The 27,551-nt window shown below is 34.0% G+C and overlaps 2 protein-coding genes across 3 annotated transcripts in view; both read right to left on the reverse strand.

Annotated features, from left to right (window-relative positions):
- The window catches only part of LOC126884717 (uncharacterized), a 222,295-nt gene that overhangs the window by 92,853 nt on the left and 101,891 nt on the right, over nt 1-27,551 (reverse strand). The window lies entirely within an intron of this gene.
- LOC126884708 (mucin-5AC-like) overlaps nt 13,644-27,551 on the reverse strand; it is a 111,193-nt gene continuing 97,285 nt past the window's right edge. The window contains exons 5-11 of one of the 2 annotated variants that reach the window (XM_050650830.1): nt 23,409-23,568; nt 21,314-21,493; nt 19,150-19,387; nt 18,766-19,100; nt 18,470-18,690; nt 18,082-18,262; nt 13,644-16,857 (exon numbers count right to left, since the gene is read on the reverse strand). In XM_050650830.1, coding sequence (XP_050506787.1) covers nt 16,492-16,857; nt 18,082-18,262; nt 18,470-18,690; nt 18,766-19,100; nt 19,150-19,387; nt 21,314-21,493; nt 23,409-23,568 — 1,681 coding nt within the window. In that variant the 3' untranslated portion in view covers nt 13,644-16,491. The remainder of the gene's footprint in view (nt 16,858-18,081; nt 18,263-18,469; nt 18,691-18,765; nt 19,101-19,149; nt 19,388-21,313; nt 21,494-23,408; nt 23,569-27,551) is intronic. The other variant, XM_050650831.1, reaches the window with a different exon arrangement.

The raw sequence follows: 27,551 nt of genomic DNA on the forward strand, positions 1-27,551 counted from the left end.
CAGAATCTGTGGTACAATTTATGACCAATCTTTTCGGGACACCTTGTATATAAGGTGGAAGGCACTTATGGAATAAAATTATTTGTGTCCTTGTTTTAAAATATTTAAAAAAAATGCTAAGACCCGTCTATTTTTAAATATAAATATACGCTTTTTAAACCTAAACTTGAATATACAGGGTGATTCACGCAAGCCTACCATAGTCCATAATCTTTATTTGTAATAGAACACCCTGTATATTTTTATATTTTTACATTTTTACAAGCTGGTCAACAACCTGGTTTAAACGAATCATATTATGATGTATGGTATATTATGAATAATACAGGGTGCAATTTTTGAAATTATAGTGTGTGGATACCACTTAGGGAATAAAATTGTTTGTGTCCTTATTTTAGAAAATTATAAAATACGATAGGATATGTCAGCTTTTAAATTCAAATATGCACTGTTTAAACATAAACTTTAATATACAAGGTGATTCACACAAGTCTAGCATAGTCCATGATCTTTAATTTTAATGAAACATCCTGTATATTTTTATGATTTAAAAATCTGCTAAACAACCTCACATCAGAAAAGTGTATTATATAGAGCTATTATGAATAATACAAGGTGAAATTTACAAATTGTGTGTAATTTTCGTCATGATATTAAATACCTACATACAATTTTGAAATTAATAATTTATCATACTTTACATAATGGTATTATTTTTTTAAATATGCGATATATTTTAAATAGACCAACAGCTATATATGGATGTGAGACATGGATACTCAACCAAACAACAAAAAAAAAACAGTAAGAAGATGGGAAAGGAAAATACTCAGAAGAATAATAGGAGGGAAGAGAACAGAGGAGGGGTATTTAAGAAGGACAAATCAGGAAGTTTATAATATTTACAAAGAACCACAAACAGATAGCGCAATAAAATCAAGAAGGTTGCACTGGCTGGGCCATATAGAAAGAATGAACGATGACAGAGTGGTCAAGAAAATAGCATGGAGAGTACCAGATTATAAAAGAAAGAGAGGAAGACCACGAAAGCGATGGAGAGAGGCGGTAATAGAAGACCTAAGAGAAAAGGGACTGGAAGAAGTTGACAGAAAGCCATGGAAAAGAACAACAAAGCTCTACCTTTTCTAAACTAAGTATAAATCTATTGAGTTTTGTATTATTTAATGTCTTGACGAAATTTTAAAAAAATTTCAAAATTTCACCTTGTATAAAGCGGACACTACATAATACACTTTTGTGAGATGAGGTTGTAAAGTCGCTTCTAAAAACATAAAAATATACAGGGTGATCCATTAAAACTAGAGATCATGGACTATGCTGTACTTGAGTGAATCACCCTGTATATTTAAATTTATGTTTATAAAGCGCCCATTTGAAATTAAAAGTCGACGTGTCCCAGTATTTTTTATAATTTTCTAAAATAAGGACACAGACAATTTTATTCCATAATTGGTTTCCATACTGTATAATTTCAAAATTTCTCCCTGTATTATTCAGAATACACCCTATAAGTTTGTCGAAATCAGGTTATTAAGCTTTTAAAAATATAAAAATATACAGGGTGCTCCATTAAAACTAAAGCTTATGGACTCTGCTAGACTTGAACGAATCACCCTGTACATTTAAATTTATGTTTAAAAAGTGCACAAATTTATTTAAAAATCGACGGGTCTCAGCGATTTTTAAAATTTTTTGAAACAAGGACAGAAATAATTTTATTCCATAAGTGCCTTCCACACTGTATAGTAAACAAGTGTAGCTCAATTATAAACAGATCTAACTAAAAATGTTTTTCAAAAACATTCTGAAGTACTCTATTTTAATCCAATAAACCGAGCAATTGGTTATCGCAATTAGTGTTTTTTGCATGTTTCTTCAATAGGGCTTTTCAATCAGTCATTTGTTTCGAGCTTCTGTCATATGTCGTATAATCCGTGCATATTAATATTATACACAGATTATACAACATATGACAGAAGCTCGAAACAAATGACAATCGATGAAAAGCCCTATGGTTGACACTTGCATAATAGTTCTAATTGGTTGTCAACCGAATAACATGAGTGTATCAATTAAATGATAATCATTGGTAACAATAGCTAATATTCCCAAAATTTGTAAGTTTGACAATGTTAAAAAGTAAGTTTATATACAAATTATGAATAACAATCACACATGCCATAAAATTTGACCAAAATTCGGACTCAAAGATCAGAATATACTTTTCAGAAAGTTTTTTTGTGTGCTAAATCCGAATCTGAGCCACAAGTTGGCAAATTAGCTATTAGGTCTGGATCCCGCGTATGAAAAAAAAGTTGATTAATAGCAAGCTGAAAATTTGTTAATAGCTTAAGGGTGTCTAGTCGGACAAACTTTGATATATGGGAACACTGGAACAGGGGTAGTTTTAATTGTGGAACAGGTTAAAAATTTGGAACGGTCAGACCACGAAAACGGCACATTTATTTTGTCCGACGGAATAGACTTAAACTCTCCGAACAGAGATTAAACCCTCATGCAAAAATCACACTGCTATTTATCACCAAATGGGCGTTTTAATGAGTGGAACATGTAGAATATGTCAAATGACAGGGACTATGACAGGTGATAAATAGCAGTCTGATTTTTGCATGAGAGGTTAATCTCTGTTCGGAGAGTTTAAGTCTATTCTGTCGGACAAAATAAATGTGCCGTTTTCGTGGTCTGACCGTTCCAAATTTTTAATCTGTTCCACAATTAAAACTACCCCTGTTCCAGTGTTCCCATTGTTTGGAATTTACTCGTTTCCTGTCGCTGATAATCGAAATAAACACTAGTGGACTGTATGATACTTGTAATTAATTGAAAGAGGTACAAATTACATAAAATACACTTCTTGGTTCGCGTATTCGTCTGTAGTCTGTTTTCTTGTCTTGTCTACACTCTTAACAACATTAGTTCCCGAATTCTGGTTTTTAGGTGTCACTGAGGCGCGCGCGGTGTTGCCACCGTTGCCATTTTTTATAAAGGTTAAAAGTCCTAACATAGCCCCCCTTTTGAAGGGCACCTTCAAAAATATATACATAAAATATTGAATAGTAAAATATCTAAATACACAAAAAATAAAACAAACACAAATAATTGTCAATTGTTGATGTCTTCTTGCATTGGTAAAGGACACAAATGTCTTACTGAACGAGTAACTGATCCCTTCATGGTGGTTACTTCTGCTACTCTGGTTTCTCCATCTCTACCTTGACATAACTTAGTGATTCGTCCAGTAATCCATTGACAAGGAGGAAAAGAATCATTTTTAATAAGAACCAGGGTTCCTAATCGAATTTTGCTAGCTGGATCCTTCCATTTGTACTGTTGATGTAATTGAGACATATATTGTTTGGAAAATTGACCCCAAAATTGCTGGTACAGCTGCTGCACATGTTGGAATCTGGTTAAGCGACAGCTGGCTATATTGTGAACGTCATACTCTGGCAATGACGTAAGAGGTCTACCAATTAGGAAATGGGAAGGTGTAATAGGAGATAAGTCATTAGGACTATTTGACATGTCAAACAATGGTCGTGAATTTAATATACCTTCTATCTGTACGATAAGGGTGTTAAATTCTTCAAATGTTACATTATTATTAATTAATATTCGTTTCAAATGATGCTTAGTGCTTTTAACAGCTGCTTCCCACAGCCCCCCATGATTAGGTGTATAAGGAGGAATGAAGATCCATTTTATTCGTAGCTCGCTTGTAGCCGTTTCAATAGAATTGTAATTTTTCTGTAAAAAATGTCCTAACTGTTTCAGATAATTGTTGGCTCCTACAAAGGTACTGCCGTTGTCTGAATAAATAGTACTAGGTATACCACGTCGAGCGGTAAATCTTTTTAAACTTGCTAAAAAATTCTCTTTTGTGAGGTCCGACACAACTTCTAAATGGACAGCTTTTGTGCAAAAGCAAATGAATAATGCCAAATAACATTTTAATAGTTTAGCTCCGCGCCCCTTTTTACTAAGAATATTAAAAGGACCTGCATAATCTATACCAGTCACATCAAATGGAAAATTAGGTTTAATTCGATTATTTGGTAGATTTGACATTGGACTTAAAAAGGGTGTAGGATTAAACTTGAAACAAGTCAAACAATTTTTGACAGTTTGTTTTGCTAAGACACGTCCTGCTATAGGCCAGTAACGTTGTCTTACTGATGCAAGCAATAATTGAGGACCTGGATGAAATAGTTGCTTATGTTTATACTCGAAAATTAACTTAGTAAAATAGTGTTTGGATAACAGAAGAATAGGATGTCTAGTATTGAACGATAAATACGTATTGTTGAGTCTTCCACCTACTCGAAGAATTCCTTTATTATCCAAAAATGGAGTTAATGAAGAAAGTCTATTATTTTTTGGAAGTTGCTTGCCCCTTTTGAAAAAGGATAATTCGTCAGCAAATGACTCTAATTGAGCTTGTTTGACGATACTAATATGGGCTTCATCTAATTCTGCAATAGATAAATTACCCGTACGTTTATTAGATTTATTTCTTAAATTGTAAATGAAACGTAAACAATAGGCTGTCATTCTTTGAAGTGTAATAAAATCTGAGTATCTAGTGATTAAATCTGACAATTGTACTGATATAACTTGAAACACTTTAGAAGTCTTTTTCAACTCTGTCAGTTCTGAAGTTTTTAACTTAAAATCCACATTAGGCCATTCTGACTGTGGCAATTGCAAAAACAGTGGTCCGTTCCACCAAATTGTATTGGAAATTAATTTTTCAGGCATAATACCACGAGATGCAATATCTGCTGGGTTACTTGAACTGTTAACATAATTCCAGGTAAATGTGTTGGACAACGATTGAATTTTGGATACTCGATTAGCAACGAAAACTTGTAATTTACTAGGATCCGTATGAATCCAACTTAGTGCTACCTGAGAATCAGACCACATGAAAATAGGAACATTGACTTGAATGGCTTCTGTTACGGTGTTTATTAGTTGTGCACCTAATAAACAAGCACAGAGTTCTAGTTTCGGAATAGTTACAAGTTTGATTGGTGCAACTTTAGTTTTTGAACACAAGAGATTAATGTGATATTGATTTGAATCATCGATGCTTCGAAGGTAAATGCACGCAGCATATGCAGCTCTTGATGCATCACAAAAACAATGAATATCAAGTAAAGTATTCGAGACAACTTTACGAGGAATAGATATCTGATTAAAAATATTAATATTATTTTGAAATTGTAACCAAGTCTGTTGCAAATCCAAAGGGATTGGAGTGTCCCACGAAATATGAAGAGTCCATAATTGCTGAATGAGCATTTTTGCAATAATAATAGACGGGCTTAACAGACCTAGAGGGTCATATATTTGCGCAATATTCGATAGAATATGTCTTTTAGTAAATGGTTCGTGACTACGTAATTTGTTTATGTTAAAGGTAAACGAATCAGAAGAATTTAGCCACTGGACACCTAATGTTTTACAACTATCGTGATCTCCCAAATTTAATACTGAATTTGAGACATCGGATTCTTGAAAATCTGTAATTACTTGCTGATCATTTGAAATCCATTTTCTCAGAATAAAATGAGCTGATTTGAGCATATTGTAAATAGATTTGCATCTTTCTTGTAGTTCGCTTAGATCATTAGATCCTGTTAATAAATCATCAACATACATATCATTTAAAATTGTGCTAGAAGCTAATGGAAACTTGTCTAAATTGTCTTCAGCTAATGTTCTGATACATTTAATTGCTAAATAAGGTGCTGATCTAGTGCCATATGTGACAGTATTCAGTTGATAAATAGAAAATTCTTCATTATTATTTTCACGCCAAAGAATTTGTTGTAAATATTTATGTTCTGGATGTATGAGTATCTGTCTGTACATTTTAGAAATATCTGCTGATACAACATATTTATAAATTCTGAATCTTAGCAAAATGTTTAAAATATCGTTTTGCACTTTAGGACCTACATATTGAAGGTCATTAAGAGAATATCCTGATGAGCTCTGGCAGCTTCCATCAAAGACAGTTCTAAGTTTTGTAGTTACACTAGACTCTTTTAATATACCATGATGTGGTAAAAAATAGGAATGTTCTGAATTAATAGAAATTTTACTCATATGACCTAGGTTTTCATATTCATGAATAAATTCAAAATAGAGTTGTTTAAAATAGGAATTGGAGAATTTTGATTCTAATGACTTAAATCTTTTAATAGCTGTTTGCTTTGAATCACCTAATAGACTAGGAGAATATTTTAATGGTAATTTTACCACGAATTGTCCATTCTCATTACGAGATGTGTCTTGTTTAAATAAAGATTCGCAAATGAGATCGTCTTGAGACAGAAATTCATTCTTGGTTTGAACATCCTCTAGTTCCCAAAACTTTTTTAATTGATCATCCTCAGGGATGTGTACTTCAACAAAATTGCATACATATTTATCTGAATTAATTGGAACTGTACCTGTTACAACCCAACCTAAATGAGTATTGATTAGTAATGGAAGATTTTTACCTAATGATATTTTATCTTGCAATATAAGATCCCAAAAAATGTGAGCGCCTAATAACAAGTCAATTTCTTTAGGACAATTGAATTCTGGATCTGCTAAATTAATATTGTGAGGTAATCGAATATTATTCATATCAATAGGATAAGCAGGTAATCTACTTGAAATAACGGGTACTACAAGACATGATATACTAGAATTGAAATCTGAAAATTGTGAAAACATTTTTAATGAACATTTTTTACTAATGTTAGAAGAACGCTGACTAATACCAGTAATTGAACAGTTTGTATCAGTTAATTGTAGTTTTAATTTATTGCAAAAGCGTTCGGTGATTAAATTCATTTGTGCACCGCAATCAAGTAATGCTCGGCACTTATGAAACTTACCATCTTGGTCTTTAATATTACACATAACTGTAGCTAATAAAACTTGACTCTCATTTTTTGCAAAATTTATACTTATTTGCTGTTCTACACCATCATTTCTATGATCAAAAGTACTAGGTGAACTTACTTGATGATTAGTGTCACGAATTGAAACTTCTGCATAATCTTTATGAAGCAACGTGTTATGTTTGTGAGTCTTACAAACAGGACATGGACCAAATTTACAATTTCTCTTATCATGACCACTTAATAAACAATTTTCGCATAATTTAAGTTTTCTAACTTCCCGAAACCTCTCTTCGACTGATAACGCTTTAAAGGTGGGACATTTATAAATTGAATGTTCCTTTCTACAAAAATTACATCGGTTTTTAACCGCAAAGTGCACTAGATTGTTAGATCTGTTATGATACTTATTTGAACTTGAAGAGTGTGATTTAGCCGTTTGAGATTCATCCAAACTTTGTAGTATGTCCGTCTTATTTTTTACAAAATTGATAAAATGTTCTAAAGTAGGCAAATCGTTTGCAACCTTAGTTTCTTTCCATTCGCGTATAGTATTTTTCTGGAACTTGTTGATTAAGATATGTATCATAAATGAATCATATAACTTTTCTTTTGGTACGTCTATACCTTCCAAGGAAGTTAAATGTTTGGATATCTCGTCTAACATATTTCGAAAACTAGCATAATTATAATTATCTTTTTGCATCATGGTTAAATTTAGTAATGATTTAAAGTGGCTGTCTATTAAAAACTGTTTTTTATCGAACCTATCGCATAATAAATCCCAGGCTTTCTGAAATGGTTGATCTACGCTCTCTAAACCTTCAATACAACTGGCTGCGTACCCTTGCAAGGAAGCCTTCAAGAAATGAAACTTCTGCCCATCACTAAGGGATGCATTATTCGCAATGGTCGCATTGAAGCTATTTTTGAAACTAACCCAAAATTGAAACTCCCCAGAGAACGTTTGCAATTTTATTCTCGGTAATAGGACATTTTGCAGGGGATCACTCACTGCTTTAAATTCACTAGATTGACCTAATTGACCGTATTGTACGTTATTACTGTTTACCGCTACCGGTCTTAAAATGGTTTTTAAATATGCTTGTGCCGCATAAAATCGATTTTCAAACTCCTCTCTTTCTGAATAGTGCTCCGGTAATTGACCCTCAGAACATTTCTTTTCTATCTCTGTTTGAACTATATCAAAATCATTTAATAAGTTTATATGATTATCATATCTAAATTGAACATCTTGAATATCAAAGTCACCCTTGTCTTTTGTTTTAGTAATGAATTTCTCTAGCAAAGTTAACTTTTGTTTATTTGTTCCACGAAGTCTAACTAAATCTTTTAAATCGTCTACTACTACTACTTCATTTGAGGTCGCCATCTTAGTAAATAAAATTGATAAAATCGACAAATGGGTACTTATAATTTAACTATGGATTATTATTGAAATTAAATATGAAAACACATATATAATTGTACACAAATATCGCAAACAGAAGGTAATATCATTTAACTAGATTGATATTGATAGAATTGCATAAAATCGTTTATAATTATTGTCAAATAAACCAACTAATTATAAAATGATCGGTTAAGAATGAAATATGTAAAAATGGAAGGATCTGACCTTTATTTGCAGTGGTCCTGATGAATAGCTGTCGCTTGTCGCGTACCTTGCTGTACGTACTTCTCTTTCGCTGAATTGGGCCACTGGAAATGACACTAGAACTTGGAACTATTAACTTGGTTAGCGTCTACTAGTTTTTGGCGCTAATATTGCCTCATGCCGGCTAATAGATAATAAATCCGGCTCGAAGGACCAAAATGTTTGGAATTTACTCGTTTCCTGTCGCTGATAATCGAAATAAACACTAGTGGACTGTATGATACTTGTAATTAATTGAAAGAGGTACAAATTACATAAAATACACTTCTTGGTTCGCGTATTCGTCTGTAGTCTGTTTTCTTGTCTTGTCTACACTCTTAACAACATTAGTTCCCGAATTCTGGTTTTTAGGTGTCACTGAGGCACGCGCGGTGTTGCCACCGTTGCCATTTTTTATAAAGGTTAAAAGTCCTAACACCCATATATCAAAGTTTATCCGACTAGACACCCTTAAACTATTAACAAATTTTCAGCTTGCTATTAATCAACTTTTTTTTCATACGCGGGATCCAGACCTATATGGTTTCTCAGCTATCCTAACTTAATAGTGCAAAATAGCAGTTTTGGCCATAGACATATAATAACTAGACTGCGCTAAAACTGGTCCCCCAGTGCGACAGAGAAACATATTGCAAACAGGGTATGCATCTCTTTCTTAACAGAGGGGTCTATGAAATCGGCGGTAGTGGGAAAGTCACGTGCTCGATAAACGCAGCTGATTAGAAAGAGATGCGTACACTGTTTACAAACACTTTTTCTCTGTCAGTTTTAGATTGCAGCGCGCAGGCTAGGTATTATATATGTCTATGCCAAAAACCGATATTTTTGCAGTTTTACGATAGAATATCTCAGAAATCAGAGGCAATTTGGAGCTCAGATTCTTATTTAGCTCACCAAGAACCTTCAGAAAAGTATATTCTGATCTCTGAATCTCAGGCTTGTCGGCCTGTGTTATTGTCAAAAATATATCTAAAGTACACTATTATTTTCAAAGTACTTTACAAGATTAGTGGAATAAAATACAGTACTATTGTTTTCCTAGGTATGAATTATTAAACAATTATTATTCGATAGACTCCCAAAAGTTTTTCATTTCACTTTGAATAAGTTTCTTTCGCACATATAAGTACAATAATTATTTATTTGTACTTACTGTATAAATATGTGTAAATTAAATGATTGTAATCGAGTGTTATAGTAACTGTTTATTTTTAAAACTTTTTAATAAATTGTTTCACAAACTTTTTTTTTATTTTATCGTAGAATTTTCTTTTATCCATGGAACACTGCCAAACTTGACAGGATAAAGTTTTCTATAATACTCTAAATACATGCAATACCAAGGAGGTTTGCAGATATTGGTAGACCATTGTGAAATATTTACGCTTACCAAATCCTCAAAGTTATACCGGCCGTTGTTATCACAGACCATCTGTCACGGAGTAGCTGCAGAGTACACTGATCAATATATGAGCATATTCTTCCTTCACAGCAAGCGAAATTAGAAATATTTATATTGAAATCGTTGCCAAATTTAATAATCATTTCCGATCAATTCAATTTCTTAATTGTAATATTACTAATTTTAATCTTATTAACAAATAAAGTTTATTAAACAACTAAAATAAACAAATTATTCGTAGATAAAGCAGAGTATATTACTCGCAATAATACAATAATTAACAATAAAACTAATATAATAAAACTAATGGACTGTGTCCATTAATGAAAACATTTTGCGCTTCTACTACAAGGTGACAAACCTCGGTCAAGAAACAATCGGCTACCGACAACAGATGTATGCCGAATTTTGCAAGATGTACCCAGATATTCAAGTATCGGAGCAACGAGTATCAGACCAATACCGTGTAATTATAAGAAACAAACTTATCCCAGAGACTAGACGCAATACCATCAAAAGCGAAGTCGAACGGGAGATTCATAACGATGTAGTAATTAAAGATCAAGTCCCTGTTGAAGTTCATGAGTAGATTCCTGAGCTTGCCATACAAGAAACTCAACCTGAAAATACAGAGCAGGAAAACAACGAGTTATGCGATAACCTAGTAAGCGAAATGGCACGTGCGGTACAGGAGTTTAATGGAACAAACTCACTTAGCAGACCACCACTACCACGAATAAACTCTTGTAAGAAACTAGGGGCGCTCTTACAAATTGTGAACACTGAAGTCCTACCCAAATATGTCGTAGAAGCCCACACATTAGAATATTTGCACATGCTAATCTACTGTGCAGCAACAGCAATTGCTAATGTAATGGACATAAAGATCAGAACACGACGGGGTACTAACAACGGAAGGACTGGTAACAGAATTTCACCCTGGGAAAAAAGACTGCTCGGTTGAATTAATGCGTAGGGATATTGGTCAAGTCACCGAATATATACGAGGTGTAAGAAGTAGAAAAGTCATCAGGAGAGCTGAAGAAATAATACTGAGTACTGCAAGACACTCAAGATATGATCCAGAAAACAACAAAGCCCAACAGTGCCTGGATACATTAAAACAAAAACTCTCCGTTTATTCAGGACGACTAAGAAGGTACAAAGTGAGTAACAACCGAAAATCCGACAATACACTTTTTGAGACTGCTGAGAAGGCGTTCTATCGAAAACTCAATTGCACCGTAGAAAATCTCGATAAGTCTTACCCAAGCCAAGAACAAATTCATGAGTTTTGGGGAAATCAACTTTCCACACCAGCTGCTCTTAACAACAATGTTGGGTGGATAGAAGATACGACACAGAACTGCCAACACTACACTATACTACTCTCTACGAACCCTTCACCACTGAAGAAGTATCAAATATCAAAGAGCTGCATAACTGGAAATCTCCTGGACCAGACGGAGTTCAAAACTTCTGGCTTAAGAAGTTTTGGAGTGTTCATGATTGCTTATCAACACTAATTAATAATGCTATTTCTAATCCGCAGGAAACACCATCATTTCTAACTCAGGGAACTACTTATTTAATACCGAAGGATCAAAATAACACCCAAGATCCAGCTAAATACCGCCCAATTACTTGTCTTCCAACTTTGTATAAATTGGTCACATCCTGTGTAGCCCAGCGTATCTACCAACACTGTGCTCTGAACAATATCATAGAGCCTCAACAGAAAGGATGCGCTAAGGGTTCCATGGGTTGCAAAGAACAACTTATCATCGACTCGGTCATTTCTAATCAAGCATATTCCAAAAAGAGTGCCTTCATTGATTACAAGAAGGCCTTTGATTCAGTGCCGCATGAATGGCTTATGGATATATTGAGAATATGTATATAAAGTCGATGATAATATAGTGACCTTTTCACAGCATATACTGACGCAGTGGAAGACTAGAATTCACCTTCAAATACCTGGTGAAAATAACATCGGAACTGAAAATATCGCAATCACCCGGGGCCTGTTCCAAGGAGATTCGTTAAGTCCACTGTGGTTCTGTCTAGCTATGAACCCACTATCTCAACTATTGAACTCCACTGACGCAGGTTTTAGCATCAAAAATAACAACAATGTGGTGGCGAAGCTTAATCATTTGTTGTATATGGATGATTTGAAATTGATGGCTTCCACTCGAAACCAACTAGATGAGATGCTAAGAAATGTAGAATCCTTTTCAAATGACATTAGTATCCACTTCGGACTAGACAAGTGTCGCGTTTTAAATATAGTCAGAGGAAAAGTACAGCCCGGAGGTTTCGATATGCAAAATGTCCAGAACATCGAGACCATGGGTGAAAACGATATGTATAAATATCTTGGAGTAAAGCAAGCGCGGAAAATTGACCATAATCAAAGGAAAACTGAGATATTTACCGAGTTTATACGAAGGGTAAAACAGCTGCTTCGTTCACATCTTAAAAGTAGAAATTTGTTTAAGGCACTAAACACCTACGCATGTTCCGCGCTTAACTATTCGTTTGGCATTGTTAAGTGGACAAAAACGGACATATAGAGAATTTTCAGCGAAAAGTAAGAACACACCTCACAAAAGCACAATAAAACACCATCCTAAAAGTGCAGTAGAAAGAACGACATTACTACGGAATCTAGGAGGAAGAGGACTTATGGATATAGGTGAGCAATTAGATAAACAAATTGCTAATTTAAGAACTTATTTTCAGATGCAAGCTGAGACATCTACTCTACATCGCGCTATTTGCGCAGTAGATGACACAACACCGATCAAACTGAGGGAACCAGAAATGCGCATAAACCACCTCACTAAAGACGAAAAAATGCGCACCTGGATGGGTAAACCTCTGCACGGGCGACATCCCAATGAGGTCGGCCAAGACTATGTCGACAATACAGCGTCGAACTATTGGTTGACATCAGGAAAGATGTTCCCTGAAACGGAGGGTTCATTACTGGCCATTAAGGATCAGGTTATACCAACCAGAAATTACCTGAAATATATCATCAAAGACCCTCAGGTTCAAAACGACAGATGCCGATATGGATGTCAAGCCCAAGAAACCATCCAACATCTTACAGGGGGCAAAATTTTTGGGAGATACAACTGCATTCCAAGTCACCTAGGACTCGATAATACGGAAAGAGTCCCACCAGAGCTCAATCCTTTCGATACCGTAGGTATCTGGGATGAGCCAATTTTGCCCTTACAGGGAGTGTGAGCCGTATGGCTAAATCTGGATAAAACTATTATTTTCTCGGAATAATACTCTCTCCTTGCTAACGTGGCTTGGTTCATCGGAAATAATAGTTATTACTATAGACTCGTGGTGTGATCTACTATAAATATGTCTTTCACTTTATTCATTAATCCCTGAACGTTCCATTTTATGAAATTTATATTCTTATTTGGTCGCATATTTTGTCGTTTATATGCCAGAATTCCAAGGTTGACTTTTAGGATTATTATCATTTCTGTTTTTTTTTTCGAGTATGGAGTTGCTGGCCCCATGTCCCTACCACCTTCTAGGAGATCGGGTGATTTTACTGAAAGTAATATCTTTGTAGCAAAGAAAAACCATAAAATAAAAAAATATTTATTTACAATTGAAAACGGATCCTATGTGTAATAAGTTATCTAAAAAATTATGTAAAAATCTAACCACTAACGTTTTAAAAAAATATTGGCACATGGGTGGCCTGCATGTTTTACAGTAAAAAATATAAACATCGAGATTTAACCTAAGAACAAAGTTGAGTCTACTTAAGCATATAAAATAACCAAATCTATTTACAACAATAGGTTGTTCAATGCGTACATTTTATGAGATGTACCGCTGGAAATATCACATCCGGGTAGGAAGGACCATAATAGGTGTTGTAAAATGTTTATACAAAGGAATAAGAGATTGATATATTTTTGACTGATTTTTACAAAACCCTTATTATATTTGAACAATCTAATCAGAAAGGATTTTTTGCTTTGCTATTAATATGTCCATTTGTATGAGTAAAATAAAGGTTTGTTGAAAATAGAAACAAAATATACTTAATGCTGGATAGAAAGCAATGGTGTTATAGATGGACCAATTTTCTAAATTGAATATTTTATCGTTAGGAATATTCTGAATGTATAAAGTTTTTGGAAACGCTATATGTATCTGAAATATATCACTCTTTTTCATTTGTATGTATATAAACTTAAACGTTCAAGAAATAAGTTAAAAATATTAATAGTACTCGTACGATATAAAATAAAAAATATTTTCTAATATATCCGAATAGCTAGTAAATATTTCGTAATGTTTGACAGCGCGTGAAAGAGTAAAAAAGAGCAGCATTCCATTTCTTGGAAGACACAAGTATTCTGCGTTTCTATGTTCCTTTTTATGAATGTAGATGTGTTATACGTTTGATGATAGGTAGCATCCAGCAGTTCGTAGCTTGGTATTTTCCTCTTTTTTGGAGATCTTGTTCTGTTACACAGTGGCTTTCCTTAAATTCGATATCGTTATCTTTTAGTATCCTTGGTAGAGCTGGCTTTTGGCGTAGCTTATACTTTCTACGTGAATATACAAATTCGAACTGAAGATCTAATTTTTCTGGTACCTATTCTAATAGAAGAGCCTTGAAAAGAGCTTGTTAGTAAGTTGTTTCAATATATAGTGAGGCTTTCATGCTGTCCAACATTAGGGAATATGGTATAGTTGATAAAGTTACTCATTATGTTTGAGTTTTTAAGCTATCCGGATAATTTTTCAACTATAAATTTGAAGGACTTCTCAGGAAAGAATTTCCATCTATTTATATTAAATAATATAAAAGTTAATAACAAATCGGTGTTTTTGTTGTTCTTTAGTAACCGATTTTGAATTATTTCAAGGTATAGGGTGTTTTGGAACTGTGGACAATTTTTCTATAAGCACAGTGGAAGTTTAAGTATTAGAAAAAGTTCAAATAATCTTAGTCATTATGAATGCAATGAAAATAATGTTTGTGTCAAAAAAGGTACATACCAGCTAAGCTAAGCCCAACAGGCTGAATCTAACAGGATATAACAGAGTGATTCATTAAGAATGTTCATTCTCTGAGTTGTAGATTATAGACTCCAAAATATTAAGATGTAACCCAAATCACTTAAATAAAATGTGGCTCCTTACTGAGTTACAGGGAGTTTTATTTAAAAGTCTAAAAATTATTTGTACCCAGTACTTTAAAAGTATTTGACATATCCTTGGCATACTTGGCAGAAAGTGCACTGTATACCCTACTAATCTATGATATATACACGTTTCTACCTACTACCTTAGGCGTACGACAGGTAGCAGTGAATGGTTGACCCTTCCCAAATTTTAGTTTACTGGCGGAATTGCTATTTTAGTGCAATTTTTCGATTCTCCAATACTTTCTATTTAAATAATATACTTTTTATTTTTAAGCATAAAATAATTAGTTTTCGAGATATTTGAAGCTAAAAATTAAGCGGCACAATAGATTAATCAAAATAACTGTGCCGTTTCATTTTTATCTTCAAATGTCTGGAAATATAATGACTTACATCGTTACAAATGAAGAGTACATTACTTACATAGAAAGTATTGGCGAATCGAAATATTGCGCTAAAATAGCAATTCCACCAGTGGCGTGTAGTATTTGAGAAGGGTCAACCATTCACTTTCCCCTATCGTACGCCTCTGGTAGTAGCCACAAACGATTATTTAACATAATTTAGTAGGTTGTACAGCACCTACACTTACAATAATGACCAGGATATGTCAAATAGTTCTAATTAAAGTACCTACTGGGTACAAATAAAACACCCTGTAAGGGTACAAATAAAACACCCTGTAAGGGGTGTACAAGGAGCCATATTTCATTTAAATGATTGGGGTTCAATCTTAATATTTTAAGGTCTAGAATCTACAAGTCAGAGATTTGATATTCTTAATGAATCACCCTGTATATTATAATCTATAAACAGTCAAGAAGATGCATGTAAACAGTTACACGTGGACAGATCCTGATGCTTCAATGAAATTTGGACCATTTCAATCGGCCGATGACAATTTCGCCAATGAATAGGTACCTATACCTTATGAAAAATGATCACGTAATGATTTTTCTTGGCTGTGAATATAATTACAGTGGGACAGAAATGCTAAAGCAAATATTTACAGATAAACATTAAGTTAGCAGGTACGTACTATTAGTTGAGAGAGAAAGTACACAGAAAGCTTTGGGCCAGTAAGTCACTGTAAAGGACAACTTACAGAACAGTAAGTAAATGTGACTAAGAATCTAAAGAGGAACTGAATAGATAAAAATGTAGAGGATATTGTTAAGTTAACAAAGAAACGAAAATTTTAATGAAAACCTAACGTAGTCACTGTGAATAGAGTCAGCCACCCTGTATACACCAGTCTATATTTCCCTATTGTGCTCTACTAGCTATACTTCCAGGAGTTCGGGCAGGCAGTCGCCTCCTTCCAGCCAGAAGCTTATTCAGTCCTCTAGGCTCTTCCGTTGTCGTGCTGGAGCTTGGAGCTGCAGCTTCGGTTTCGTCACTGTCTTCTTCAGCAGCTTCTGCGGCTGCTTCCGTTGAAGATGGCTCTTGCGGGGCTTCACTGGATGGATTTTCAGTAGATTGACCGGGACGTTTTCTGCCTAGGAGTGGGTTGACTCTACGTACTTGGACTGGAGCGCTTGCTGCAGTTTTCTGACGTGGCTGAACGTTGATTCTGTTTTTATTTCGTAAACGGCCTAATGGTGAGTTATCTACTGCAGCTGGTGCTTCTTCCTGTATGTACAAAAAACATATAAATAAGATATCTTTTTTTAAATAACTAATTTTTAAAAGGAAGCTTGACCTTTTTTTATTGTAGTTGTTAACAGTTAGAAAGCTTTATCGATTTTGAAAAAGCGTTTGACAGAGTACGCCACGATAAGCTAAGAGACATTCTTGAAAGAAAAGACATAGATAACAAAGGTCTGCGAATAATTCTGAATTTATATCGGAATCAGAAAGCTAACATCAAAATAGAAAATGAAATCACAAGCAATAGAAATACGTAGAGGAGTACGACAGGGATGCATTTTGTCACCACTGCTATTTAATGTATATAGTGAAAGCATCTGCCAGGAAGCCCTTTTGCAAGCAAACCAAGGAATTGTAATCAATGGAGAGGTTGTAAATAATATTCGATACGCAGACGACACTGTACCAGTTGCAAGAACAGTAAGAAGAATTACAACGATTACTTACAAATATAAATATTGCTTGCAATATTTATGGCATAAACATCAATATCGAAAAAGCCAAGTACATGGTATTCAGTAAAATCATTACACAACCAGCACGTATTAGTATAAACGGCATTCAAATTGAAAAAGTATCAAGTTATAAATACTTGGGAACTTTAATAAACGAAACTGGAGACCAAAACAATGAAATAAAAAGACGTATCGAAATTGCCAGAACCACCTTCATAAAGATGAGAAATTCTTCTGCAACAGATATATAAGCATCCCTCTACGATTAAGAATGATAAGATTCTACGTATTTAACACGCTATTAAGCTGTGTAGAGGCCTGGATTCTCAAACAAAACAACAAAAAATATTGAAAGTTTCTAGATGTGGTGCTACCGTCCAATGCTGAAGATAAGTTGGGTCGAAAGAGTCACAAACCTTGAAGTAATACGAAGGATAGGAAAAGACCCAGAAATTTTGTTAACGATAAAATGAAGAAAACTCGAATATTTTGTCACCTAATGAGAGGACATAAATACGCATTATTTCAAAATATAATGCAAGGAAAAATAGAAAGAAAACAAAACGGAATCCAGGCCGTAGAAGAATGTCATGGTTGCGGAATTTGAGAGAGTGGTTTGGCTGCACCACTAATGAACTTTTAGGTTAGCTGCAAACAAGGTCAGGATAGCCTTGATGATTTCCAATCTCCGATAGGAGTGGCACAAAAAGAAGAAGAAGAATAAAGCTTATCTTGATAATCCAAAAATTACCTTTGGTTCATCATGAGTTTCGGGTTCTTCATCACCTGCAACATTATCTTCTACTGGGGCAGCTGCTTCAGTAGTACTTGTAGTGGTTCTGCCTCGACTTCCTCCTATGTTAATCCTAGCTCCTGGTCTTAATGGTCTCACAGCTGATCCTCCGCTAATCCTCCTAGGTTTGGCTGTGGTGCTAAAAAATAATACAATAACTATTCTGTTAAATTATCTGTAAGGTTATATTATCTGCAATCTGGAATAATTAGAAACCTTTACTGGAATCTAACTGTACTCTACTGGACTAAAAGTAAGAATTTGAGATGTGGCTGTAACGGAGAATACGTAAAATCTCGGATACGCACATCAAGAAGAAGATAATATATTATCTGTATATATTTACCTTGAGTCTGCGGTTGAAGATGCGTCATCCTTATTGTCGTCATGTTCCGTTGATGGTGCAGCTGTTGTACGGCTTCTAGTTCTTAAACCTGGTCTTGATTTGGGAAGGGAAGCCCTAGATGGTGCTGAAGTACTTGATTCTTCTTTAGGATCATCGGAAGGAGCTGCAGTAGTCCTTGTTCGTGTTCTGGAAGAACTGAATCGAGATCTATTCACCGTAGGCTAGAAAATATTTGAAAACATTTGTATATCTGATGAATATTATACAATATTTAGATAAGATTTGTTATAACTTACTCTTGATTGTCCAACAGGTTTAACTTCTTCTTGGCTGACAGGTTCTTCAGCTGATGGGGCGGCAGTTGTTCTTGTTCGAGACCTTCCTCCAAAGCTGGGTCTTCCGAATTTACTCTTTTTAGGTTCGGAAGCAGATGCTTCTGTAGTGGTAGTAGTGGTTGTTGATTTTCTTCCTCCAAGGGTACGTCTACCAGCACCAAATTTATTCCTTCCAAAACCTGTGGGTGCTTCAGTCGAAGGTGGAGGTGGTGGAGTAGTGGTCGTCGTAGTTGTTGTTGTAGTTGTTGTGGTGGTAGTTGTAGTTGTGGTGCTCGATGTCGCTTCAGTCTCTGTAACTGGGGTAAAAAGTATGTATTATGTATTATAAAATATTCCAATTATTACTTGTTGAAGCTTCATCTGTCGATTCCTCAGTCGATCCAGTACTTTCTTCACCTTCTCCGAAGAGTTTTTGTGTTCCTTGAGAAATGGCATATAGATCTAAAGCAACTTTATCCATAGGAGACATGGCGGTTGTTGTAGGGTCAAAAACTGTTCCAGTACTGTCTTTTTCTGGAGTACTTGCTACTTCTTCATCCTCTCTTTCCGGGGCCGGAGATTCTTTTTCAACCGATTCTGGGGCCTTTAATGAGAAATTGTATTACTTATTATGTTAGTTGTTGATTAAGCCATACCATGGTAAAAACTACAAGTAAATAAAAGGATAAGCTTGGGCGATATTCTACGACCTAAACTTTTAATTATATGATACAGAATTACGCATTAAAGATAATACTAAAACTACCAAACAACCACTTTAGAAGTGATAAGTACTATTATGACCCAATCCAAATTATACCCATTAAAATACTGGTTATTAATTTGGGGCTCTATAATAAAACGGTTAGCAAATCCTACTCTCAAGTTCTGGAAGTCACACTGTCTTTCATACACCGTTGCAATGTTAAATAGAGCAAACAGAGTCGCAGGTTACATGAATGAAACAATATGGAGAAACGAAAATACAGGGAAAGAATTGAAAGGCAGAATTTACAAAACAGTCATCAGACCAATAATAATGACATACGCGGCAGAAACACGATCTGACACAGAGAGGACAATAAGAATACTAGAAACAGCAGATATGAAAACCCTTGAAAAAATCGATGGTAAGACGTTATGGGACAAAGCTAGAAGTACATACGACGAAGATGCAAAGAGAAGATGATTAAGACCACGAAAACGATACATCCACAACTTACTGAAGGCGCATTGAAAAACAGACATAGCCATGTCTACATAAATAGAAGAAGAAGGATCAGAAGCACTAAATAGATTCTTGATGGACATCAATAGTAAAAAAGAATCAATCAAATTCACCATGAAAATGAAAACAACAACTCACTAACTTTTCTGGATGTGTTAATCGCAAAAGAGAATACAGGATAAGCAACCAAAGTCTACAGAAAATCAACACACACCAACAGAAATAACCACTCAAACTACAACACAAATATCAAAAAAGAAATTATCAGATCATTATATTATGATAAAACCCAAACACCTGCTCTAATAACAATGCATTTTGGGAAGGAATGCATAATCTTTTAAAAAACAAAAAATGATTAACCATTATCTTTTATAAACAAGGAAGTTTACAAGATTTTAGAAAGAAAACAACATAACACCATAAGCAACCCAGAAATGTTTACAAAAAGGGAGAATGAAGGATCACAACAATACCATATGTAAAAGGCTTATCAGAAAATTTAAAAGGATAGGAAATAAATACACAGTACAATGATATTTCAAATGACTAATACACCTAGATCTATTCTAAGCAAAACCAAAGCAATCAACATAAGGAGAGATCAAATAACTGCATCTATAAAATATCCTGTGAATGCAACAATTTTTATGTGGGAGAAGTCACAAGACCATTAAGTGTTAACGGAGACTTCAACCATTAGCCAATACATTACATCAACAGATTGCAGATAAACAGAACATGCCTGGTACAACGAGCACAGAGTCTAAAGAAATGGGGAAAGTCATGAAAGTAAAAAACAGTCAAAGCAGTAGCCCATCTAACTTCATGAAAAAAACATGGCTTTTTGCCTGTAAGATGGAGGCCGGATGAGTCCCTTGTCAAATTAAAAAAAAGCGCCAACTAATAGACAACAACGGGTTATAATAACCGCCTTATTTTAATTTTTATAATTCTTCTCCTTTTAAGATTGATTTTGGAAGAGGAAATATGCCTAAACTCTTGAGATACCTACAGGCAAAGATAAAAGATAGACGTGGACAGTTAGTTCTTCCACGAATATGACATGGCCAAGACATGGAAAAAATTCATGATTGAGAAATACTTTGTCTACAACTAAGTGAACTACATAAACCAGTTAGTTTTCTTTTTCAAACTATAGTACTACCACTGATTAAACTAACTAGAGTTATATTTGTACTACTCTTATTTAGATAAACTAAAGTTTATTCTATATAATATTGTTAAAAGGTGCATCCTTTTAGTGCAATTATATTATATACAATTATTGATTCTATTTACTGGTAGGTCGTATTCGATGCGCTCGTTGGGTATGGCTCCCAAAAAACGTACCGGTCCTTCAGGAAGTTCTTGAGGAAATGATGGTTTACTTTGGCTGCTTCCTCCATTATGGGTGTTGAAACTGTCATTGTCGACTAAATCCAGAGATGGACGGTGGACTCGGGTGCGACCTCTAGATGCCTGAAATCAGTAATATGTATGAGGATGAGGATAATAATCAGTAATATGTATAAGGGAGCTCGCGAACCAAAGCAATATCCCTAAATCGCATAACATACATTGCGGAAAGGTACGCACTGTATTACTTATATAATAGTGTATTTATGTCAGTTTGAAAAACAACTTAGCATTTTATAAGATATTTTATTTTAGAATAAGAAACAGCACTTATACCCATTGTCTTCCAACTAAATACTTGGACTGTACTTGTACCTTTATTCTGTTAAATAGAATTTAATGAACGAAACGCCGAATTTTTTTAAAAAAGTGAACAAATGCTATATAAAATGTAAAAATTAGGAAACATACTAGAAATAATAATAAACTAACTAGTCATCATCTTGATCTGAGATTTTTTGTCTTTCCCGTTGTTGGTAAGGCAAATTTCTGTAGAAGTTGTGATTGATGGCTATTTATTGATAGACCATTTAGAAGTTGGCTAATTTTTTTACATACAAAGAGGTGATCTACCTATCTAATACACGTTACAGAATTAAAATCGGATTATTTAAGGGGCCCCAGCAATGTTTTAAATTTATAAACAATTTTTTGGCTTATTAATAAATAGCTTTGTTTAATAATAAAAAAATTAATTTTTAGCAATGCAAATAATTAAAACCGGTATAATTTGGCTTAAACTTTCAAATGCTGTCAGCAGAATTGCTATTTTATTTTTTAATCAAACGTTATTCGCGTTAAAAAATTACAATTTCTCGATTTTTTGAAAGTTCCACCGCGTTTATCTCGAAAACTATGCATCCTACGAAAAAAATTGTAAGAACATTTTTTGCTTAGAATTACCCAAGAAATACAAAAAAATGTTTTATTTTGCGAAAAATCGATTTTATGTAATTCCTCAAGTTCTTTGTTTATAACAATCTTATCGACATCCGGATCAACTGTTACCCAAAAAATTCGTGTGCTACGGGTCAAAACACCCCCTTCTGGCCACAGCACTAATTTGTTTAGAAGCCAAAAAATTGTTTCTAACTTTAAAACATTGCTGAGGCTGCTTAAATAATCCGATTTTAATTCTGTAAAGTGCATTAGATAGGTGGAGTACTTCTTTATATGTAAAAAAATTGACAAATCTTTGTATGTTCTAGTTTTTGTTGTGCAAGCTTTTAAAAAATTTTAATTTAAAAAAAAAGTTTAGATTGCAAAATTATTATGCAAAATTTAGTAAGTCAATTTTAATGAAATTTGGTGTACGGTTCTAGCACATTTCAAAAATTTTCTAAGCGAATTAGGAAGGTTCCAAGTGTAACCTATTTTATATTTATTGCTATTTTGAAGCAAGGGTGATAAATTAAGACATTTTTAACCAATCGCATCTGATAGAAAATTTAATTATCTTTGTTTTATTTCTATAGGACTTTGTTCTAAAATGAATAGTTTTTAAGTTATAAGCAAAAAAAGTAGAAAAAAAACGAAATTTTTTGAAATTTTTAAATATTTTATTTTTTTATTAATGTACCGGGCATATTTGAGAAGGAGCATAAATCAATTATTATTAACGAAGTTATCTCTCCAACCTCTCACATTCACCTAAAAACAGATCCTTATTGGTCTATATAGCTTTCCGACAAAAACGCCATTTAAAAATAATGGGTAGATTTCGGAGTCTGACAATTTAAAAAAATAATTTGTGGTACCTAAATGGTAAATATAGAAAGTTAAGTACCTAATAAAATCAAAGAAGGTAACTAAAAAATTATAGAGAGCGAAACCGGTCGTCGGAGTAATACAAATTATTGTAAGTACATCTCCTATTATTTTCATTCTTAACGAACTCACATTTGCAACCCATTCAACATTTTAATAAATAAATATGAAATTTTTTAAAATTATTTTTTTTATAGATTTTTGATCTTACTTGAGTTTCATCAGAAGTAGTGTCGACCTCAGTCGAAGGTAGCGCGTTCGAATCACCCGCTGGCCTTCCTCTTCCTCGGCCTCTGTTGGGCGCTCCTGTTCCGGCACTGGAGGCTTTTGTTTCCTCTTCGGGTAAGGGCGTGGTGTTCAGATTTCTGCTTCTGCAATTATTAATCACTATTCTAAATATTCTAATCGGTTTTTTAATCGATGAAAGTTGAAATTCCGGTTGCCGGTGTAGTTGAATCAATATCGGAAATCAATATTTTATTGAATATATAGGAGGAGACCTCTAGTTTATAGAAACTTATTATTTTACATTAAAATAAATGGTTAGTCCATTGAAATGTTACATTTAGGGTTGCATTTCCTAGAGAGTCAATTTTATTTTTTAAATGTGTATATGGGGGTTCAGTAGAAGCTTAAGTTCAAGTTTTTGGGGTCGCCACTCTTGTCCCCCGGCCGCCATCTTGGAAAAGGGGGTGCAAAGGGCTTTTGCGCTGTATCTCCTAAATTATCAACCCTACAGAAAATATAATTATACATAAAAGGTAGCAAATTAAATTTTCTACAATTTTTTATCTTTCACTTTTTATCGTCAAGTGACCAACAAAAAAGTTATAAACAAAAATTAGAGAAATATTTGTAAGAAGTTTCTTTTTGTAGGTTATAACTTTTTTTCCGTTCATTTCACAATAAAATAACATCATGGCGATTTTGTAGAGGATTTTTCAATGAACAATTTTCACTATAAAAAGTTGTTTAATTTTATTTATTATCTAGGTTTTACAGCGCTCCAATCTTGACCAGATTCTCGAATTCTCATAGGAATACAATAAAAACTATATTATGTTTCTATCTATATATTAGGCGAGCGGCATCAACCGTTATGCCGACCACGAAAATCAAATTTAAGGTGAATGACCAATTTTGGTCTATTTTTATGTTTTCGAGGTCGCTGAATCCGAATATGAAGTTTATTTTTATCTTGAGTTGGTGGAACATGTTCAAAAATCAAATTTTATACAAAAATGCCAAAAATCAATTTTGATGATTTTTCAAATTTACCTAGCTGTATCTTTGGCCGCTGTAAATATTTCCTTTTGAAAATTTTACTGTGTCATCTATGAGGTATGTAGATAACAGTGAAATTTGTCCAAAATGTTTAAACATATTACAAAAGGAGTTGTTAATTTTTAAACATTTTGTCATCATATTTCGTTAGTTTCATGTTTACTTAAAAAAGTTGAGTGACAAACTTTTTAGTTTATAATTTTAACCAACACCGCAATAAAATATAATTCATGAAGAAGTTTTTTGAAAAATTTTAAGTCAAAATATACAATAGGAAAAAAGTTATGTTACTTCATAGACTAGCGGCACACCCCAAAAAACGCTTATATCTCGAGATCCTGACCACGATGTGGTGAATGGCTAATTTTGATCATACTTTATGATTTTGATATCAAAAATCGTTTTTTGCCCTTCTTAAGAATTTCGCATTTTGCGGTTGGGTCATTCGTCTTCTGAACCGACGAATTTGTCCTCAAACAACTTCTTGGGCCTTTTCTATATATGCTTAGGGTTATAAGTTTTATAGTGGGCAGAAAGGTCAAAAACAGATTAATAATAGCATAGGAATGTTAAAATCATAATAAATTGTATGAATAAAAATATATATACAATAGATAGAAAAGTAAGCCTAACTTTTGTTTTTATTGTATCCCTGTGAGCATTCGAGAATCTGGTCAAGTTTGGAGCGCTGTAAAACCTATAGAAATAAATAGAATTAAACAACCTTATAGTGGAAATTGTTCGCTGAAAAACCCTCTACAAAATTGCTATAATGTTATTTTATTTTAAAATGAACTGAAAAAAGTTATAACCTCCAAAAGGAAACTTGTTAAAAATTTTTTACATATTTTTGTTTATATCTTTTTTGTTGGTCACTTGACTATAAAATGTAATAGAAACAAAATTGTAGAAAATTTAATTTGCTACATTTCTTGTTTAATTAGATTTTCCGTAGGGTTGGTAGTTTACGAGATATAGCGCGAAACCCCTTTGCACCCCATTTCTAAGATGGCGGCCGGGGGACCATAGGCGTAACCAGGGGGGTTTTGGGGGTTGTAACCCCCCATTGGGATGTACTTTGAGCTCTATACGCTTAACACCATAGCCCTCAGAGACCTTCCAGTAGTTGTAACCCCCCCTTCAGGTAGTTGTAACCCCCCCCCCCTTAGGATCATCTTGGTTACGCCTATGCGGGGGACAAGGGTGGCGACCCCAAAAACTTGAACTTAAGCTTCTACTGATCCCCCTATGCAATATAGAAATAAAATTGACTCCTCTAACAAATACAAGATATGGCTTAAAAAATATAGCATTTTAATGGACTAGGTGCAATGTTAAACTAATATTAATTAGTAAAAGATGGTTTTTGCTTGTTTTCGATTCAGAGGGATGCACAATCTCTGGACAGCTGTTTCTGTCTTATAGGCTTCCTCAGCAGAGCAGCGGGCACACCTCTGAAGCGAAAACCAGCTAGCCCATCTATTTAAGGGAAATTTCAAAGATCATATAAATCCCCATTGCCACGCAATTGATGCAATTGATGTCTCAGATGCAGAATTCACCATTATAATAAAAATTAAAATGGTAAATAGTTATTAAAATCTGAAACTTTCCTTCTTGGAAGTTCTTTCTGGTACATCCTTAATCTGCGACTTTTACAATTTATAAGACGAAGCTGTTAATCAGCAGACGACGAATATAGAAAAGAAAAAGGACTCTACTATATGCAGTCACATTCCGTTTTCATTCGTCTAGGAAAAGGACAGAAAGAACAGGGATTGTGCATTCCTCTGAATCAAAAACAAGCAAAAACCATCTTTTACTTTTTAGGAAGTTTCTCGGCAACTAATGGTCATTGTCATGGTATAGTTGATTTTGCAATCATATACCTAGTGTAGTGGGTAGTGTGTGTCTTGAGTAAATGTCTTGTTACTTTAAAGTCGCCTTCATTGTCTTTACAAAGAGACGCTGATTGTATCCGAACGTCTGCGGTCCCTCCGATGAGTACCGCTCCCACAAGGATAGAAACTGTGTCCAATTTTATCTGGTAGAACCCACTTGTGGTGTCTAATTTCGAAAATTGATTTGACCCACTTAATTGGGCTAGTGTTTGACAAATTTTCGGTAATGGAAAATGAGAACGTAGGACGGAAATATTTAATTTTGTGAAGTCACAACATAGACGTACTGTATCTCCTTTGTCTACACAAACTATAGGACTCAACCACGTAGTTGGAGACTCAATTGGTTCTATAATACCAAGTTTAAGCAATCTATCCAGCTCTATTTTTAATTTATGAAGTAGTGCTAATGGCACTGTTCGAGGTACAGATTGTACAAACGGCTTAGCATCTGGCTTAACCTTTATAGACATTTCATTTTTAAATTCCCCTATATCGTTAAAAATACCCTTAAATTGCTTAGCAATTACCTCTAAACTATCCTTTGATAAGTTATTCTGACTTTTCTTGCAATCAAATTGATAATCGTTTAGTAAGCAAATATTTTTAGTTGGAAAATTTAACACTTTAAAACGAATTAGTGCATTACGACTTAAAATAGGCTGCCTTAAGAGGAAACAGTAGCGATCAACAGGTAGCCAAAACGCGTTCCAAGATTACGGCTGTAATTTTGAATATTTTTTCGAGATATTTGGCACACGTATTCGTAATATAATAAAGAATGGCGGTACAGAGCCCAATTTGAAAAATATATTAATATGTGGAAATTACTCTGTAATTAAATACAATATTAAAAAAACGAGCCTGTACCGCCATTAAGAAGAACAAAAAAATACATTTTCTTCAAATAAACTTTTTTATCCGATGCCTAGATTTTGTGTCATTTTGGAACTACTAACATTTTTTATTTCATTAGTAGTTCCAAAATGACACAAAATCTAAGCATCGGATAAAAAAGTTTATTTCCACTGCATTACATGAAACCAACTGTGTTCCAAACTCTTTTGGCAACATTTCGTATGGAAAACAGCTGACATCAGCCCCAGTGTCAACAAAGAACGGTATTGTATGTTTATTATTAATTAAAATGTCCACATAGCATCTATACT

The sequence above is a fragment of the Diabrotica virgifera genome, chromosome 5 (assembly GCF_917563875.1).
Source record: "Diabrotica virgifera virgifera chromosome 5, PGI_DIABVI_V3a".
NCBI classification, from domain to species: domain Eukaryota; kingdom Metazoa; phylum Arthropoda; class Insecta; order Coleoptera; family Chrysomelidae; genus Diabrotica; species Diabrotica virgifera.